Below are 19,319 nucleotides of genomic sequence, written 5' to 3'. Positions count from 1 at the left end.
TAGAGACAGAATAAAAAGGGAGCACTAGTTTCTACATAGGGATGAGGACACTTTTTTGTTTTTAATGAAGAAAATGGTGAAAAAATACGTCTTGTTTCAACTGTTAGTAAACCCTATCTCCCTCATGGGGATTGGTAAACCAGCCTTCAAAGAAATTCGGGGCTATTATCACTTCCCATAACAATTTGTTCATTGTGACCAGAGTAAAATAGGTATTTAATCAGCATCTAGTGCAAGAAAAGTGCAGAGAACAATACTCCTTCCACCCCCAACCAAAAAAAAAAGGATAATTTGGAATCATGTTTGTCAAGCTGCTGGAGAATTATGTGGCAATATAAAATGAGTAAATCTGTGCAGTCTTTAATTCTTCTCTCCCCAAGACAAAAACTCACACATTTCACTCACATTCCTAGGACAAAAAAATAAAAGTTAGAACAAGTTTTCTTTGGAAATCTCTACATCTCCTTCCCTTCCCGTTCTAATTTCTACTCTGTTAAGGCATGTTAACCTCTATAGCCAGCAGGTAGACCTGGCAAAAAGTGAACCATTCACTACAAAAGTATACTGCTAGCAAATCCCTAACAAACAGCTAAAAATATGGCAGGATGCTGCAAAATTCACAGAATCATAGAATGGTCTGGGTTGCAAGAGACATTAAAGATCATCTAGTTCCAAACTCCCTGCCATAGTCAGGGACATCTTCCACTAGACCAGGTTGCTCAAAGCTTCATCCAGCCTGGCCTTCAGCATTTCCAGGTGTCCTAAGGAACCCCACCATTCCATGGTTCCTGCAGCCAAGGCTTCCCACGAACTTCACATTCCCCACCACGTCTCCTTGTTGGGGAGAGCAAAGTTCAGCACAGCACCTCTCCTCATTGGCACCTCCATCACTTGGAGAAGGAAGTTATTATTAATGCATTCCAGGAACTTCCTGGTGTGCCTGTGCCCTGCTGCCTTGTCCATCCTGCAAATACTGCAGCAGTAGAAATTCCCCACAAGGGTCCAGGGCTTGTGGATGTGAGGCTGTCTGTAAGGGCCTCATCCTTTCAGGCTTCCTGGCCAGCTGGCCTGTAGCAGACACCACTATAATGTCCCTTCCCTCCCTCTAATCCTGACCCCAAGGCTCAGTCAGCTCCACATCCATAGCCAGACAGAGATCCATGCATTCCAGCTGGTCACTGACAGAGAGGGAGGCACCTGCTCCATGTCCCCTCTGCCTGCCCTTCCCAAAGATCCTGTATCCTTCCATTCCAACATCCCAGTCACAGGAGCCATCCCACCACATCTCCATGATGACAATGAGATCATAGCCCCGCAGGTATGACATGCTCTCCTGATTCATCTGTCTCCTCCCTTCCAGATGTTCTCAATTGAATATGCAGATTATGCTTTATTCTGCAACTCCTGCTACCCTTTTTTGAAGATTTTTCAATTTAAATCTGACATAGTTTTTCATTTGCTGCAATGTGCATCGTGAATTTCTACAAATAGTACAAACTTTAAGAATAAAGGAATTTTCAAGAAATAAAAATCAAATTAGGTAGAAGTTCTGTGTGGAATAATCTGTATTTGACAAGAATATATTATACATCTCACGCAGAACATTAAAAAAAATAAACACAGTGAGAAGCAATTGGCATGTGGGAAATGCTAATTTCTGAAACAAAAAATAAAAATTAGACAAAGGCAACAGGAACCATCACCCCAGGATACAAGTCAGACAGATTTTTCAGCTAAAATTCAGTGAATGTATTTAATTTTCATTACCAGACTTGCCCTAAAGCCATGCTGGGACACAGCACCAGTATTTTCAATCCAGTAAAGACTGGAAGGGTGTTAAATGCCAACAGCAGAGCTGTGCTGCAGGAGAGGGACAGGCTTGGGACAGAAGGGTGCTGGGCAGCCCCTGTGCCTCCCGTCCTGCAGAGGAGGCAGGGACTGGCACTGAGGGGACACTGACCCTGTTTGCAGGGGTTTGCACAGGACAACACAACATTCATTTCTAGCATGTGTGGAGAGAAGAAATCTAAATGCCTTGAGGAGGATGTTGGCCTGGCTCAAATTCCCTTGGGGAAGACAGAGTTGGAAGGAGATGATCCTCCCGTCCCACTGCCAAAGTGGCACAGGCAAGGAGGGAGCACACAGGGGGACAGACAGACAGACAGAGCCTCCCTCACAGCCTGCATCTGCCTGGGAAGGTGGGGTGTTGGCACCTTGGGAATTTCAGCTCCTACAGTGTAACAACAGGTTTCAACAGTCTAGCATTGCCCTATGCTTTTAAATTTCACTTTCTGAACAACAGATTCAACTGGACAGACAGAAATTCAGGGACTGGCAGATCTGCTGTGGAAGTCGAGTCCTAGAGAGGATGGAGGATTGTTAAATGCCAATAACAAAGTTGCACTGTAGGAACAGAAGTCACCTTGAACCTAACAGGCTGGTCAGGAGATCAAAGCAGAGATCTTTTTGGAGCCAAATCAGAATGAAATTTCTTTTCCTAACTACCTTAAGAAATATTGTTTATTAAGCCCTCCCAAAATGTGTTGGCCTATTTATAGTCACTATTGTATGTCCCTGAGGACATGGCCCATTGGCCAGAATGCTTGCAGAGAAAACTCTGGGAAAAATTAATCTCAAGTTACAGGGAAACCTGTGGAGCCAGATTTTGGGCAAGAGACTGAGAGAGCACTGTATAGCAGTGGAATTGCAGTACATACAAGTGTCTGTATCCCCAGGAAAACCATACTTTACCCAAATAACTGATTTCAGTCAATGATCATAGAATGACAGAGAAGACACCACTTGTTTTAAAGAAAAGAGAACTTGTGAGATTAGTTTCCCTTCTCCTGCCTTTGGAAAAGCAGCTGACAGATGTTTTCCAAACTCATTTTGAAAAATCACCAAGACTCAATAGCCTCATAGAAAATTGTCCCAGCCTTTCCTTATCCTCAGATGAGATGGAATTTTTGTTTTCAAAAATTAAATACCTCCTCCAGCCATTTCCTCAGTATTTCCATGCATTGTTATGACACAAAGCACAGTCAATGAGAATTAAATGGGTAACTACATATTTGGAGATAAGAGGAAGGAAGTCTAGGTAAAGTCTGTAATGAGATTTCTTAGTCTCAGGACTCCTGAACTTCTCTTCTGATTTATTAAGGCTGTCAGACTCTCTGATATACAGAATTTCAGAAAGAATGCTGTCTCCAGGAAGAAGGAAAGGTAAGGTGATTTTTTGATGGGAAGCTAATATCAGGATAAAATATAGGGCACCTTCTCTTGCTTCTTGAGATAAAACTTTTCTAAGAGGCTGAATAGACTTTGCATTTTCTTAATGGAGATACATTTTTTCAGTTTTAAATCCTATGCAAGTGAAATACTGCTCTCATTGATGATTGCAGAAGGAAATCAATTCAGCATTACACATTCTGAAATAGGTCTCATAAATTGCCTTAGTCCCTTGATTGCAGTGCAAGTCTGGCAACTCACACAGCTGAGGCTCTGTCTCTCTATTTAGAGAGCAGGTGGTATTCTCATTGCTACCTTATTAGCAGAGCAGGTGAGTTTGCAGGAAAGATAGAACTGAGAGAGATCTGCTGACATCAGATTAATATAGACATTTCTTTCTCGATAGTATTTTATTTTCAAAGGCTTTTGAGAATTTAGTGTTCAAATATCTGAGATTCATGATGTATTATACCATACAAGGTCATTGATGTCACTGACAACTTTATGGGCAATAGCTCTTGCAATCAGATAACACTCAATATGTGCAAACACAAGCTGAAAACCTCATCCATTTTTGGCTGTAATGTTGAAGGTTCCAGTCTCATGAGCTGCTGAGAGCTCAATTTATCTTACTTGTGCTGAATTAATCATAAAGAAGTATGAGAAACATTAGACCTTTGTCTCAGAGAAACTGTCATGGTGACATTAAGGGATTAGCATTGAACCAGAGGCTGCTGCTGCTGCTGGAGCAGGGGCAGGATCCTGAATGCTGCTGGAAGCCAGTCCTGTATCCAGACTCCAGGAGGCCAATTCTCTCTGACTTAAGATGTATGGGCAGTGAAAATTGGTACCAGCGTGCCTAGCTCATAAAGAAACCACTACATTTCACAGCCTGAAAATGTGTCAGCAACCTCTTGGACCTGTGAAGTTCAGTGAAATGGAGACAGCCTCCTTTTAATTCTGCTTCCCATTGTACTACAATGGGAAACAATTACTTGTATTGTACTACAATTAGTGAAACACCATTGCCTGTCTCATGGCAGAAGTTTACCGAAACTTGGGTCTGAAGAAATGCTTCATCCTCCAGAAGAACCTCCCCAGGAAAAATAAACAAATGTTTAGAAAGTCAAACAGGCACTGCAAGTGTCACTGAATACCACATTTCTCAATTCAAAGAGGTGCAAGCTTTCAGCCCCACCATTTCCAAACTGCCAATCCTCACATTATTTAAATTAATACCACAATGGACAACACTCTAAAAATCCTTTCTTCTAGGGAGGTAATCAAAGCCTCCAGAATAGGGGGTGAGGGAGCAGACAAGCCTGCAAACCACTCCTGGTGAGGAAAATCCAACATTTATCCATTAACAATCCAGTCCCAAAAGCACAACATTTGGGTGATGCACAGTCATCTTTAGTGGCCCTTCTTCTCTCCAGCTTGAGAAATGACAGGCATGCAAAGCCAAAAAAAGGAGTTCTCCTTCCTTTGCTTTTCTTTAAACCTTGCAAAGGATGGACATTGAAATATCACCTACCGTGCCTATAAAAACATTTGAAGTTCTGTCATGGAATTAAACTGTGAAGAAATATTCATGTAGTGAATACAGCCAGATCTCAGGTGACATAACTTTGGAGGGATTTTTTTCTAGAAGAGATGAAAGGGTTTTTTAAGACTTTCACACATTTTTGTGGGTTTGCTTGAAACCCATGCACTTGTTTTCATGACATCACTTGTGCCTCCAAAGACAAGGTGTGTTAGCACTGGGGATAGTTGTGCTCAGGCATATACAGTGGCTAAACAGCCAGAGACCACTGGAAATTGATTGGGCTGCAGTAGACAACAGGAAGAAGATGAAAGGATGCAAAATCAAAGCTGATAAAATATGTTCAGTATGTTGTATATGTCTGATGTTTGTGACTGAAAGCTTTCATTTTCACATACTAATGGAAGAAAAACATCCACTGCCTTGATTTTGACACTGAGATTGGACAGACAAAGGGAAGAAGCTGCACAGATACGGTACAAATGAATATAGCCCTAAATGCAGAGGAAATCTCTGTGTGTATGTGGATAAGTGGACGTGTGCATATGCATTTACAAACACATGCCAAGTGAGCTGTTTACATAGTAGAACTTCTCAGGCTGGTGTAAGTTGATGTGGCAATAGACTGTGAGGAAACTGTATCCATAATACCATTTACTGCCTGTGAAAAGATGTTTTCAATTTTTACCATCACACAGCAGCTAATGTTTGGCAGCCACAGAAGAAAGTGAATTTGATTTTTTTTCTTTGATAGAGTAATCTTGGAGTAAACAACCATTTGTTCCTCTTTCTTTCCCAGTCTAAAGACAGGCACTGGCTTATCGATAAAGGAGGAAGTTCTCGAGTGGCTCAGGCAGGTGCAGCCTGTGGACTGTGTATAGGCACGACCGACCCAGATGCCTTCTGATACACAACCGGCACAGCTGGGCAAGGCTGGCAGGACCTGGGGGGGAGAGATAAAAGGCAAGAATAAGCACCCTCAAACCCACCACCAGTATGAGTCAAAGCAGTAAACACCAGCAAGATTTGCAACTCAGACTCAGCACTACCTAACCACTTGATGAAGTCAGGGAGAGTTAGATACATTATTGTTCATATTTAAGTTGTGTTGTCAGAATTGATTCAGCAATTTGAAAACTGTGAACACTAAATAACTTTTTCTGTATGCACAGCTAGGCTGTTTGGCATTTTTTCTTGAGCAAACCCCTAAAATACCATAAAGTGTCTGCACTGGAGAGAGAGCTCCATGCTCCTCAAAACATTTCTGACTGCGTCACCTAATTTTAGCTAAGTTTGACTGATGGGAAAACTTTTGAAGAAAGGTCTCAGAGAGAGAAAATCTTCAAATTTCTTTTTTCCAAAAATATGTTGAGGATTAAAGAAGAAAAGAAAAAGAAAAAAAAAAAAAAAAAAGAGAAGTAACAAAAATAATTTAAGATGAGAATATGAGAAATCTTTTTGCCTTTCTCTTGCTGTATGTTAGCACACTTATTAAACATCAGTGGTTGAAAAGCTGTCAGTGGTCTCGTCCTGGGCAGTGGCTGGCACAGTGATGCCCACAGTGGTGCTGCCCTGGTGTTTTCCCAGCAGGGTGACCAGGAGCTGTCCCCTCCACAGATCAGGTGAGGGACGTGCCAGGCACAAACCCTCTGGATATGAGGCTCCATTGCTTCTGCAACCACAAGCTTGTACATGCAAGTGCACCCTGCTACTGAATGTGTCCCTGCCTGCCCTTCACTTTCCTCTTGCCAGAGCTGCTCCAGGTGAACCTTTACACCTGCCCAGAGATGCTCAGTTTGTGAACCCTCTCTTGCCCTTTCTCTCCAGTTTCTGTCCAAGCAGTAGCAATCACAGCAGACTTTGACAAGTCATAGGAAGAGATGTGGGCTTAAAGACCTGTCCTTATATTTTACAGGTAAGCTTCATAATCTGTTCTTTTACTACAGAAAAATTTAGGAGCTTTAACAGGCTGATAATATCCCCTCTGAGAAGAAATTAATAGAAAAATATAGGATATATAAAAAAGAACATTTGTACTACTGTCACTGGAAGTGAAGAAAGAAACTACCATCTCCTAAAGCACTTAGGAAAACAGACACATTTTATATTTCACATCACTTAATAGCTAGTGGGAGGAGCAATTAAAGGGACTCATCTATGTTTCCTCAGTGGAGAAGTTAGGGGTTGAGAAACTCTTTAGCCTGGGGTACTTACTTCAAGCAGAAGGATGTCAGAAAACACAGAAGTAGGGAAAAAGAGTAGTTACATGTTAAGCATAGCAAAATATCTGAAAGTAGGACCAAAGGTGAGAAAACTGAGAAAACTTTGTGTCTGAAGAACAAAGAGTCAGCAGGAATTGAAATGTCTTTAGAGCCTTTCTGACTGTAAGGGAGAACAGGATGACAAGCTGAGACTGGAAATCAAAAGGAAAGTTTGGGAAGAGAAAATTATTAACATTAGGATATTTCTTTATCTACGCAAACTCAGATTCAGACTGGGCAATGGTAGCAGGACACTTGGCAGCACTGCCTTTCTTCCCACAGTCTGCCACATGAAAAAACATGAAGAAAAGGAACAGGACAGAGGGATATTAAGCCAATGTTTCATTTCCTCCATAAAGGTCACCTGTGTTCAGAGGGTGGGCACAAAGCCTGTGTGCAACTGTGACATTTATTCATTTAGCAGGCAGGAGCTGTTTGGAAGTGGGTTTTTGTGCACGTCGTGCTTTGGTCCCTGGTGGGTTGTGAGCAGGCTCAGGAAGATGAGGCTGCCTTGCATGGGCAGAGCACCATTCACCCTCTGAGTCAGGGAGCCTCAGGGGGACACAGACCAGCTAACAGGGTACCAGGGAGCTGGGAAACACCGAGATTAGGGGAGGGGGATGCTGATTCAGGAAGCACATGGCACGGGGATATTGCTCTTGGATGCATCAAGTTCTGACCAAATGTTGTGCAGGTGAAAACAGCACAAGTGGATCCTGATTCATTTCTGCTCAGAGGTTTCTTCCAGTAAACTGGAAAGATAATTGCAGGAAGCCTGGAGGTGAACAGCAAAGTGCTGGTCTGTGCTGGGATTGCAGCCCCAGAAACCACCTGGAAGAGCTGTGAAGCTGAAGAGTCACCTGGCAAAGAGCTCTGCTTTCTCCTGGCAACCAAGGACACACTCAATCTTTGAGCCATGGTGCAAGGCTGAACATTGGATGCTGGCACTAAAATATTATCTATTAATAAACTTTCATGGTAGTTTTTAACCCTAGGAGTCCCACTAAGTAAATATGTATGATTTTCCTCCAGCAGACAGGAAAAGAAAGCACAGAATAACTGACTGATTTACCTGCTGAAACCATAGTACCAGGTGGCAGATCTAGCAACAAAACAGATTTCTGTGTCATGTGTTGGAGGTTTGAAGGCAGCAGAGAAAGTAAGAGAATTATATAGCACATTACTTTCAAAGGCAGTTAAGGAAATCTACTTAGGTAAAGGATATAAATACTGCTTTACTTAAAAAAAGAAAAAGAAAGGAAACCAATACCTTCCCGAAGCAGAAGAACCTGCTCCACTTTGCTGTGGGGCGTGGCAAGATCCAGGGCACATTTGAGGTCAGCATTTCTGCATTTCGGGTTAGCACCATAGTCTGTCAGCAAGACAACTATCTCTACACTGGATTTCCTCGCTGCCACATGCAGGGGGGTATCCAATCTCTTCCCCACGTTCACGTTGGCTCCTGGGAGAACAAGAGCTCACGGTTAGACCTGGTAGGTATCATGGACTATCTGAATCTGCATCACACAGGCTGGTTTCCACCAGTGGCCTCAATAAATGGAAGGGATGGATGGCAGCCAGGGCTTCCCCCATGTCTCAACAACACCTGTGCAAAGCTGAGCAGGTCAAACACCTGCTTTGTAAGGGTGCTCTGGGCCACCAAACCCTGTCTGCGATGCTCAGAATTGAGCGGCTGACCTTCAACCCGATACATGTTCAAAGCTTACCATATGCTCTTTAAAGTTGTTAATGACATAAAATCTAACATGGATGATGTTGATTTAATTGCCAGGGGTACAAAAAAAACCCTGAAACCTTTAGGTATCTCATTGTAATAACTCTCGAAGCAAAATGCTTGCCCCAGGCTGGCTCGCACAGCAGGGCTGCACTTTGAGCAGGTGTAGGTCAGCTAATGCACACTGACAGCAAAAAATTATGCCAGTTCATAGCCTGTGCTTGGACCTGCAGTGATTATTCTTCCAAGCAGCTTTACTGCTGTCCTCATCACCCACTGAGGAGGAGGTGAAGTTAATGGTTCTGATAAACTGCTATGTTAAGCAAGATTTTATTTTGGTCAGTAATATTAGCCAGCATTTTCTGTGCTTCCTGTTGTGCTAGGAAACAAAAAGAATTCTGTTTTCACATGCAGATAGCCTCAGGGAGGTGTCTGCAATTAAGAAGGCTTTTCACTTAGGAAATCATAATTTCTTTATCAACACAGGGAAAATTTTTAATGGCCTCAAATGAGTCTGACAGAGTCAAGCTCCCAGACAACTCTTGTGGAAATAACCCATGATGTTTAAAGTAGAGCAGCAGCTCAGAGAGACCAGCAGTGCTGGCTCACACCACTGCAGCTCCCTCCCAGCCCCCTTTCTAGGTGTACCTAGCTCCAAAAGCTTTTTGACACATTCTGTCCTCTGGTATGAGCAGGCCACGTAGAGAGGGGTCCCATGCTGAGGGTCTTCTTGGTCAATGTCAACCTCATGGGCCAGAAGGGTCTCCATGCACTCCCTGTGACCTGTGGAGGGAGGAGCTGTCACTGAAGCAGAAGAGAACACACTTCTGCAGAGCAGAACACACCCAGATACAACTGAGAGGCACAAGGGCTGTGAAAAAGCCAAGCCTGTTTATCTGTACTGGTATGGAATTAATTATTTTTTTAAATGCTTTGTCATCCACAAGAGACAGATTTGTCATGTAGTTATTGTTGGCTTCACTCACACCCCTCACACCCAGAACATCACCTCTCTTGACTGCTTCATGGATGGGCGAAGGCAGGTGGGTCCCCAGCTGTGCCTTGGCTCCAAATTCCAGCAGCATGTTGACACAGGCTGCACTGCCGCTGCAGCAGGCGTTGAACAGAGGGGTGATGCCGTCAATGGTGGCTGCATTGACCTGCAGTGACAAGACACGCTCGGGATAATCCGCTTTAAGCGAACGCCCTTGCAACACGCCTCCTGTGCACACCAGAAGTGCGCCAGAGTGAGACTCTTGTCTTGTGTAATTCCAGGAATTATTATATTAACAACTTTCTGAATTACATGTTGTGATATAACATATATAACATTCTCCTTTGATGTCTGTCCTCTTTCCCAGATAGTTAGTGCCATAAGGCAGAAACCCTGCCTGCCATGAATGCTCCTTCTGGAGCTGCTAAAACGTGCAATTTTTTATTATTTATTTTTTTTTAATGTGAAGAAATTGAGTATCTTCAAGATTGTTTAGTTTGCACCAGCCTCAAGGTGGAACAGCCTCAAATGAAAATGGCTCTGCTTTTTAAATGAAAACATTTGCTTTCTGTTTAATACTTTCACCTGAAAACACATTTCCAGCAATAGAAATTTTCATAGAAACATAATCCCATACAGAAAAGGAGCTTGGAGGAGTTGATGTGCATGTGTGTCTGTGAAAGACAGAAATCTTCTTCCCCAACTTCAGAGGTAAAGACTAGGCAAGAACCACTATTGCCTTTCTCCATTGGGACAGCAGAGCTGTAGATCACAGAATCACAGAATATGCTGAGTTGGAAGGGACTCATCATGATCATGGAGCCCAACTCCTGGCCCTGCACAGGAGAAGAGTCACACCACGTACCTGTTGATGCTGTCTTTAACTACGTAACAAGCCCTCAGGGCCAAGTTCTAAAGCAGATCTGCATGTCTTTAACTCTGTGGCACACTGGAGAAGAGCAATGGATTACGCAAGCACATGCCAATTTGTAAAATTTCCACTGCCCTCACCTCCTCCCAGTGTCATCCGGCAGGTGTGGCTGGAGCTGCCGGAGGCATTGGAGGTCTGTTGCTGCCTGGTTTCTTGCCATGTAAATTTTACTTGAAAACAAAGTTGACATAAAAATATTCTTATGTGTTTCATCCATTCCTTAATCTCTATTGTGAACATGTATTCTACCTTAGGTCCAGCTGTGGGAATTGTTATTTTATTAGCAGATAAAATGTTTCATTGCTTCAAGCACATCCATTTCTACTTACATAAGACTCCCAAACCTTCCCATAGAAAACCAGATGTAATTCCAGTGATCATTGTGGAGAAGGGAGGGGGAGGTTAAAGGTGTGAGTTACTTTCTTCAAGATTATTTCAGTTAGCATCTTTCATTCATTTTCTATCAATTGTGATGATGTTCCACACACAAAGGGAAAACAAAAGAGAATAATGGGATGATACAAGGGGGAGCGAAATCTACCACCCAGGGAAACAGAACACTGTTGCATTTTTCCATATTTCTGTCTGAGATGTCCACCTGCATCTTGGCCCTGCCACACGGACAGCACGCCAGCATTCCCGGTGATGCGGGGAGCATCCATTCCAGGTGCCCATGTCCCCAGTGGCGTCCCCAGGCCTTACCTGGGCACCATTTTCCAGCAGCAGCTTGGCACAGGCGACGTGGCCGCCCAGGCAGGCCTCGTGGAGAGCTGACACACGGTCTGTTGTCACCAGGTTCACGTTGAAACCCTGCAAGGCAGGGCCAGGGGTGTGAGGGGACAGCCCTGCCTGGACCATGGCTCCTGCGGGGCTGGTGCAGGTGCCCATGGCACGGACAGTCGTGTCAGTGGTGTGTGTCCAGGGAAAGGGCTCAGGTGGGATTGGTGCTGTTCAGTGATTCCCTTCTTGTCCCCAGAAACCACAGCTGGTGGTGGGGTTAAAGAGGGAGTAATTATAAGCTGTGCCTTCTATTTCTAGCTCTTTACGATGCACTGTCAATTGCAGGAAAGACATCACATTTCTTTAACTTATAAGGGTGGCATTCCCTTCCCTGTTAAGTCCTGCACCAGGAGCTGCAGCTGGAGGGACTTGCCTCCCTGGATGAGGATGCTTCTGGCACAGGTATCTGCAGCTCAGCTGGAGCTGGCAGCTCCCTCAGTGGGGAGAAACAGGATTCCCTAGGATATGATACATCCCATGCTGAAGCAGCTGTTTCCAGTAGGGCAGACGAATTGTATCCTAAAAGTTCTTCCATTCACTTCAGGGGGCACCCAAGTGTGTTTCACTCAGAGGTAATAAGTACCTGGTAAACCTAAAAGAGAGATGAGTCAAATCCCACCCACAAATCAGTTCCTCTTATCTGACCATCCAGGAAGTGATTTACACTGGAAGAAAGAACAGTGATTTACAAATGCCTTATTACAGGTATCTCCCTAATTGACAGCTGCCATATCTAAGACAAACCAGACATACTCACAAAGGGGAAAACAGTTGTCATATGTGTTTTCCTCTGAATAAAACTAAATCTCCTGGTAATTAAAATTTTAAAACCATGTATGAGAACAGGCCTGGAAGCAGCTCCATTGCCTGTTTGATGTCATATTTTGAAGCACAGTTGATGTCTGCCTGACGTGCTATAGACAGGGCAGCTCACGAGATGGCAGCAATGCACTTTTTGGTACACAGTACCCAATGCTATGGGCAGAAAGGAGTATCTGGGAGCAACCTCACACGGCAAAAAAGTCAGCAATCCTGATGCCATGAGTATTAAAAACACTGTAAACACTTCAGGCTAAGAATTATATGATATAAAAACAATCTTTTTTAGTCATGTGAAAATATTATTAATGTAAAAGTTGTTGGTAAAATTTCTCATGCATTTCAATGGTGCTAGGGGAAGAGATAAAACCTTGAAAAAATACAGATTCTTCCATTTTCTAATTGTATGGTTGTTTCATACTTCATGATCAGCATATTCCTTCAAGATTTATTTCTTCTAGAGGCTTCTAATAAGGAGACCTATCCTCAATCATTATTTATATATAAATGTATATATATATTTAACAAATAAAACTCAGTCATATCAAGTGAAAGAATAAGCACTGATATCTTGGGGAAAACAGCAATTCCTTCCATTACAAAATGGAGAATAAGTTGTAGATCTTACAATGGCTCTGTGCCAAACATCACTCATGATAAATCTTGTTTTCAATGTACATGAAAAAGCAAACTCTTTTTTCAGACCTTGAAACAGATGTTGGTGAGTTCTTGAGCCATTTTAAGTCTCCAGGACTACATCACCTCCCTATGTCCAGGCATTCCCTGTGCAGACAGAGCCTCAGTGGCTCTCTTGAAAGCTGTGGTGCTGCAATAGAGACTTCTGAGTGTCCCACAGATACTCAAGTACAGTCCCATACTTCATTTCAGGCTCATAGCGTAACTGTATTGGAAGCAATGAGCAATGATTATGCTGCTCCACGAACAACTTCATCCCTACATTTATCAGTCTATGGTGACTCAGCTCCAGTTCAGGCTCTACAGACACTGCTGCCTTGATCTCTTTTCAACAGCAAGGACCTTCATCTTTTACTCACAAAATTAAATGTCTTCAGGAAAAGGAGAAAGGGTGTATTAACTAAAGGATATAACCACACCACTGGGTGCTTCCTCAGCGTACATCCATGCACAGTGAATAACCAGGGCACCTGGTGAGTAACCACAACAACAGCTGCTCCACAAAGCAAGTGGTGTAAGGTCAGCATAAGTGGAGAGAGCAGGGTCAGAAAACCATCAAATCCCTAAATGAATAAAGCATCTTTCTTTTCATCTCTAGCCTCCATCACTTCCTTTTCCATAAAAATCACTTTATGTCAGCAGGTGAAGGAAAGAGGAGTCAGAAAATTGAAGGATGAATAGTGTCTGTAAACAGCATCTTTTTTTAGCTGCAGCTATGCCTCAAGAGATGTCTGGAGAGCAGGCCTTCACACTTGAAGCTCCACTCCTTGAGGATGTTGTCCATTAGAGCTGTGGCCTCTTGTAAAAATTATTTACCTTGACTATAAAAAGTCTGAGAGCCAAGTCAAAGGCTTTACACTCGGGGAATTAATTTCCCTGCAGTTGCCTTGGGGGCAAGAGGGAGAGGGGGACAGTTACCTATTCATGCTAGATGAGGACAGTGAGTTTAAGCAAAGGTCATAAGGAAGATGATTGGCAGAGCACAAGGAACCATAACCTATCCCTTTTCATATCCAACTTCTTTTCCTTCTCACGTATTCTCTCCTCCTGTCTTCCTTTTGCCTGAACTCGGTTCCTTTTGGAGCAGGGGGTTTCAGGCACACTTTATAAAAGACAAGGTGCACTATTACAAATCTTTACTGTTTTGGGTTTGTTTTTAAATAGCCCACACATATATATGTATTGTCCCTATTGTCAAGCCTAGTTGCATGGTTCATAATTGAGAAAGAGTCCAAGGATCATTGTTTATTATATAGAAAGCTGCAAGCTCTGATAGTCTGTCCCAGGCTTGTCCCCAGCTTCTTAGCTGAGCAAACTAATAAATGCCCAGAGGTGTTTGTGCTGATATATTATTCATACAGCCATATTTCTTATGCCCTGTTGCAGTCTATTACCAGCTCGCCAGCCCATAAATGCAATTCATGTGAAACCATCCTGCTTCCCAGCCTTTTCTTTACCTGTGGGCTTTTACCTGTGCAATCAAGGTTTTCAGGGAGAGAAGGCGTCCCTGGAAGGCAGCATCATGAAGAGGGGATCGGTCTGCCCAGCTGCCTGAAACAGCAAATGCATGGAAGCTAATTCAGGTATGCAGCAAAAGCAGATCTTGGGAAGCACAGCCACGTGTAAATGCAGATAGGACTGAAATCAATGTGGGCTCGGTGGTGAAACCCTGTGATGAATTGATTTCAGCAGATCAGCTGAGGGGTCAGCAATCTTGAGAAAGCTGGCTGCTCACTAAGGAACCAAAACAGAAGCTTCTTGGCAGAACTTTTAAAAGAACAGCTAAAAACATATTTCAGAAAAAATCACGAGTTTAGTGCTGCTGGGTCTCACATGGAGACTTCAGAACCCTGCAATTTTCCTACTCAAAACCGTATCAGCCTCCACCTTTCCTTGGGAGCTCTTGTCACAAATTGCATCCCAGCTTCTCTGACACTTTGTTAAAAGCCTCATAGCGGGGTTGACTTGTCCATCAAATGAAGTCTGGCATGTCCTTGGCAGTTTTATTTTCTGAACTGACAATTTCATAAATAATATCCTCCCTCTCAGACTACCATGTAACAGGTTTAATCATCCTCTTCACTGAAATGTTTTAGAAAACATGGAAAAACAAATTCTGCCTGAAGGCTTTACCTTACTTCTTTAATAATTTGGAGATGCTGAACTGTTCAGACTCCTTCACGTAGGCTTGCTTGCCCTTTTTCTTATCTTAATCTATTTATGTGCCAAGAAAAAATAAATCTTTAGCCTCGCTACTACCTACAGGCATAGACATTCAGCTCAGGTTAAATCCCTGCCACTCAAGTAGAGAGCAAATTTACTTGTCCTGTATTAAAATTTATACCCATACTGTGACACAGTGTGTAGTAAGTATTTCTCCAAAGGCCAACTGCATTTCCAGTGCCACAGGACAGAAGCAATGCCAGTGTTTGCATTCACACTCTGTTGTACAGCAAACCCATGGGCACTGTATTTGAAACCCTTGTCCTGTTTAATTTTTTCAGCTATGCCACACACCAGAGAGAATGGAAAGGGTGATTTATCTCCATTTCAATTGCTACCCAAGGCAGGGAGAAATCAATGAGAGGCATGGACACATCCTTGGGGACTTGAGGCTAAGGACACAGCAGAGGTTTTACCCTTGGCCAAAGGAGTTTTGTTAACCAAGGACCAGGATGCACTTTATCTATTGGAGTTACAGTTTTAACTCTAACTTTTGTTTCCATTTATTTATGGAGCACTTCCTGGGCTCCTAATGCAGGAAACTGTCATGGAAAGACCAGCTGGCACAATATATGGCAAGGCTCTGAATGACACATCAATCAAAATGACAGAAACAGGAACCAAGCAGGGACCAAGAAACATCTTCCTGAAAACATTCCAAATACCCCACACCTCTCATCATGACTGAAATAGGCAGGCTTGGTTCAGAAAGTCAGAAGACATCGCAAGTGACAAAGCCCAGAGCCCTTAAACAGCAGGAAGATTCAGGAGTTACTCAGACAGCAGAGCTGCAGGGCCTTATTTAACCTTTTATGCAGAGTATAACACGTGCGAGTGCGTGTTCTCACATGCATTTCCAGGGCATTTCCAATGCATGTGTATGCACACACAGCCTCAGGACAACACACACTGCTGCACACCTCCATGCCAGCCTCCACAACCTACCTCCCTGAAAGGTGTGGCAAATATAGTTCCCATACGGGGCACATCTCCCCTTCTCAGCTGGGAGCGACATGACTGAAAGTGCTCTTTCTAAATGCCTACAGATAAATTACACAGCCCTGCTGCTGCTGCCCTGCTACTTCACTGCAAAGAGAAAAGGTTGTGGAGCTCTGACTGTAATATGATACAGTGCCCCAGCAACAACATCACATGATCTTACGTTTTGTAAGATTATCCTTAATGGCTTTCTGCAAATGGCAACTTGCAGATAAAAATATGTTACGGCCTGCTGAATTTCAAGGCACCTCAATAAGAACCCACTTGAAGGAAAAGCTGGTGTTCAGCACATGTCAGACTACGACTGCATAAAGGAAACAATAAATGATTTGCGCTACATTCTAGAGTATAAAAAATAAATTAAAAACCAAGACATGCCTGCATATATACAGGCTTCATTAAGGATTTGTCAAAAATGCTTGTCTGCAGTATTTCTCTTGGCCAGATGTTAATCTCCCTGCTTTGGGTGGCCATCCCACTCCATTTGTGCTCTGATTCCATTCCTGTGTCTGTTCATGATGGCACAATCACAAAGCAAGTGCCCAGCATAGAAATATGTGATGTCACAATACTGATAAGAATCTCCAGCTAGGAAAATAAGCCCTCATTAGCAGTAAATTAAAAATACTGTGTCATTTTAATTAGTGGAATTAACAGGAATACAAACACATGCCTATTCATTATTACGGCAGTGACGTGAAGGATTAAAATCTTGGACTTGAAATCTAAGGACTTGAAAAAATAACCTAAACCATAACCTACGAAGTAACTTATGAAATACAATATAATCTTGTGCTGTGTATTTTTCAGAACAATTTTAGCTGCATTCATTTTTATCATCTGATTTAACAAAACAAGGATTCTTGGCTTGGATTGATAAAGTCATTAGTAATATCCTCCTACATCTCCCTTCAGAAAATCAATATGCTAAAACTTTTCTCTAAATATTCCCTGGCAGTAAAACTGTATGTTTAGTAAAACCATCTGTAACCACTGACAAAGAACACCTTGCACCTGAGAACAACATTTTTATTTACCATTATGCCTTGAGCAAATGTTGTGCTCCTCATTCTAGCTGGGTAATTGTTGGGAGTCTCATATTTTGCACACCTAAATCATGCCAACACATACTGACACTGCAAAGACCAGAAATGGGAGACACTTCAGGTTAAAACACTTACCTATGCATTTAGCAAAAAAATCTCTCATTTCATGGTAACTCACTGATTTAAATCCTCAAGTTACAAAAATGTGGCAACTAAAAATTTCAATGTTAGATAGTACATTTTTTTACTTTACCTGGGACTATTCCATAGATCTCCTCTGCTATCCTGGCAGCTTCTTTTCTGTTGCCTTTAACAATATAGAAATGGGTCAGCAAAGCCAAGGAAATCTTAATTAAAAGCTTGAAGCAAAACAAAGCAAAAATGGCAAAATAAATGTTAGTGAAAGAATGGAGTATAGAACTGCCCTCCATTTTGGTTTTCCCTTTGAATAGTTTCTCGGGTTGGCTAAGTTGCACTGGGCTATTCTTGGTATCATATGTCATCTATTTTAAACCCTTCAGAACCTGCTGTTCCTCAGTTACCAAAAATACATCCTGGTTTTATTTGGTATGAGGTATTTGATACTAAATAACAATATCAAGGATAAGATATTCTGAAGAACTCTGCACACAGGAAACAAATGAGAAAATCCTTTCCAAACCTAAATAGATGAGAATAAATTTTCAGACAGATGCTGTCCATACCACCTGAAAGCCTGTACATCTGCATTAGATTTATTCTCCGAGGGAGCAGTTCCATTTACAAAGACTGCATAGACAGAGTTGCAGATATTGTTCAGAGGTGCTGCAAAAAGAATACTTTTCTGTCTTTTCCATCTCAAGAACAGGTCTTGCTGGTACTCAGATACAGAACAAAGGCAAACATGTCAAAGAAAAGCATTATCATGAGAGAATTTGAAATAAACCTGCACGGCCAAAGCCAGGGCTAAGAAGTCAAAGTTATTCTAGGAGGATTTTGCATTGAAATTGCACAAAAAGAAACACATGGTAACATTCAGGTTTTTCCATTACCCATGGATAAAGAATGGTGTCTATACATATCTCCTGCAAACAGCATTCTCTGTTTTGGAAATATTTTTACATTATCCTTCATTGATTCCAAGGTGTAATATTTGAAATTGAACAAGATGCACCCTTTCTTTAACTGATCTTTTTACTTTCTGAGGGCACATGGCTTCCATAGAGAATAAAGTTATTTTTCTGTGTGTATTTATTTGAGTCTATGTAGAACACCCTATCTCTTTTTATTATAAACTGTTATTTATTCCTATTATCCTATATGTACCACAGGAAGAGGATTTATTTCTTACTTGATTCCCCTCTTTGTCCAGGTTCTCTTAGCCTTCAATTCCAACATCTGGCAAGGAAAAAAGCAGGATAATTCCTCTCTTAGAGATCCCAAAGAGATGGTGGATAAGCACACAGAAATTATACAGCAAATTTCTCTGGGCATTTTAGATGTAATTTCTTTTGGTTTATAGCAATACAGCTGGTTTAGTACCTTGCTGTCTTCAGTGCTCAGCCCTCCCAGGTGCACTAAAATGCAATATGAAATATGTGCAGAGATAAAACACCCCAAGCAATCTCCTCAAGTGAACCAATTTTTCTAAAATTCTGAATTAAACAAAGTTATTACATTCTTACACTATGTAACTCCTTACAAAAGTATTACATCTACCTTTCCTTATACAGTAGTATTATATACCTGTAGAAACTATAATACTTATGAATCCAAAAGAGGAAAACTTCTTTTTAATCACTTTAATAGTTTGCCACAGGACAAGACAGTTGAAGATACAGATTACAGGACAAGAGAAGTCCAGTTAAGAAATCACAGAAAAACATATTGGTTTATTGGCAGTTAATTCTGCTCAGCTGAGAAACAAAGAGGAGAAATTAGGAAACAAAGGTGGACCAAAAAAAGGAACAGTCAGTTCAGAAAAATCTCATCATGAAAACATTCCTCCTGAAGCCAGAGGAATAGCAAAAGCTGTAAGGAACTGAATGTAGGATGCAGACAAAAAGAACACATAAAAAATATTAA

The 19,319-nt window shown here is 42.1% G+C and overlaps 1 protein-coding gene across 3 annotated transcripts; it reads right to left on the bottom strand.

The window, feature by feature from the left end:
• Nucleotides 1-1,547: 1,547 nt before the first annotated feature.
• Nucleotides 1,548-17,703, bottom strand: ASB11 (ankyrin repeat and SOCS box containing 11). 3 transcript variants are annotated; one of them, XM_023918411.2, is made up of 8 exons: nt 16,373-16,724; nt 16,156-16,296; nt 14,459-14,538; nt 11,395-11,502; nt 9,777-9,927; nt 9,416-9,550; nt 8,303-8,494; nt 1,548-5,714 (listed from the first exon to the last, which is right to left on the bottom strand). In XM_023918411.2, the coding sequence occupies exons 2-8, from the start codon at nt 16,223-16,225 to the stop codon at nt 5,590-5,592; spliced, it is 861 nt and encodes a 286-aa protein (XP_023774179.1). In that variant the 5' UTR covers nt 16,226-16,296; nt 16,373-16,724; the 3' UTR covers nt 1,548-5,589. The 3 variants fall into 3 exon arrangements, with proteins under 3 accessions (XP_023774179.1, XP_023774176.1, XP_086736158.1); XM_023918408.2 differs by lacking the exons at nt 16,156-16,296; nt 16,373-16,724 and adding an exon at nt 17,509-17,703; XM_086880032.1 differs by having other exon boundaries at nt 16,156-16,714.
• Nucleotides 17,704-19,319: the final 1,616 nt, after the last annotated feature.

The sequence above is a fragment of the Cyanistes caeruleus genome, chromosome 3 (genome assembly GCF_971803275.1).
Source record: "Cyanistes caeruleus chromosome 3, bCyaCae1.hap1.1, whole genome shotgun sequence".
Classification (NCBI taxonomy): Eukaryota; Metazoa; Chordata; class Aves; order Passeriformes; family Paridae; genus Cyanistes; species Cyanistes caeruleus.
The sequence above is the reverse complement of the archived record's forward strand: the minus strand, read 5'-3'. Positions and strand labels throughout refer to the sequence as shown.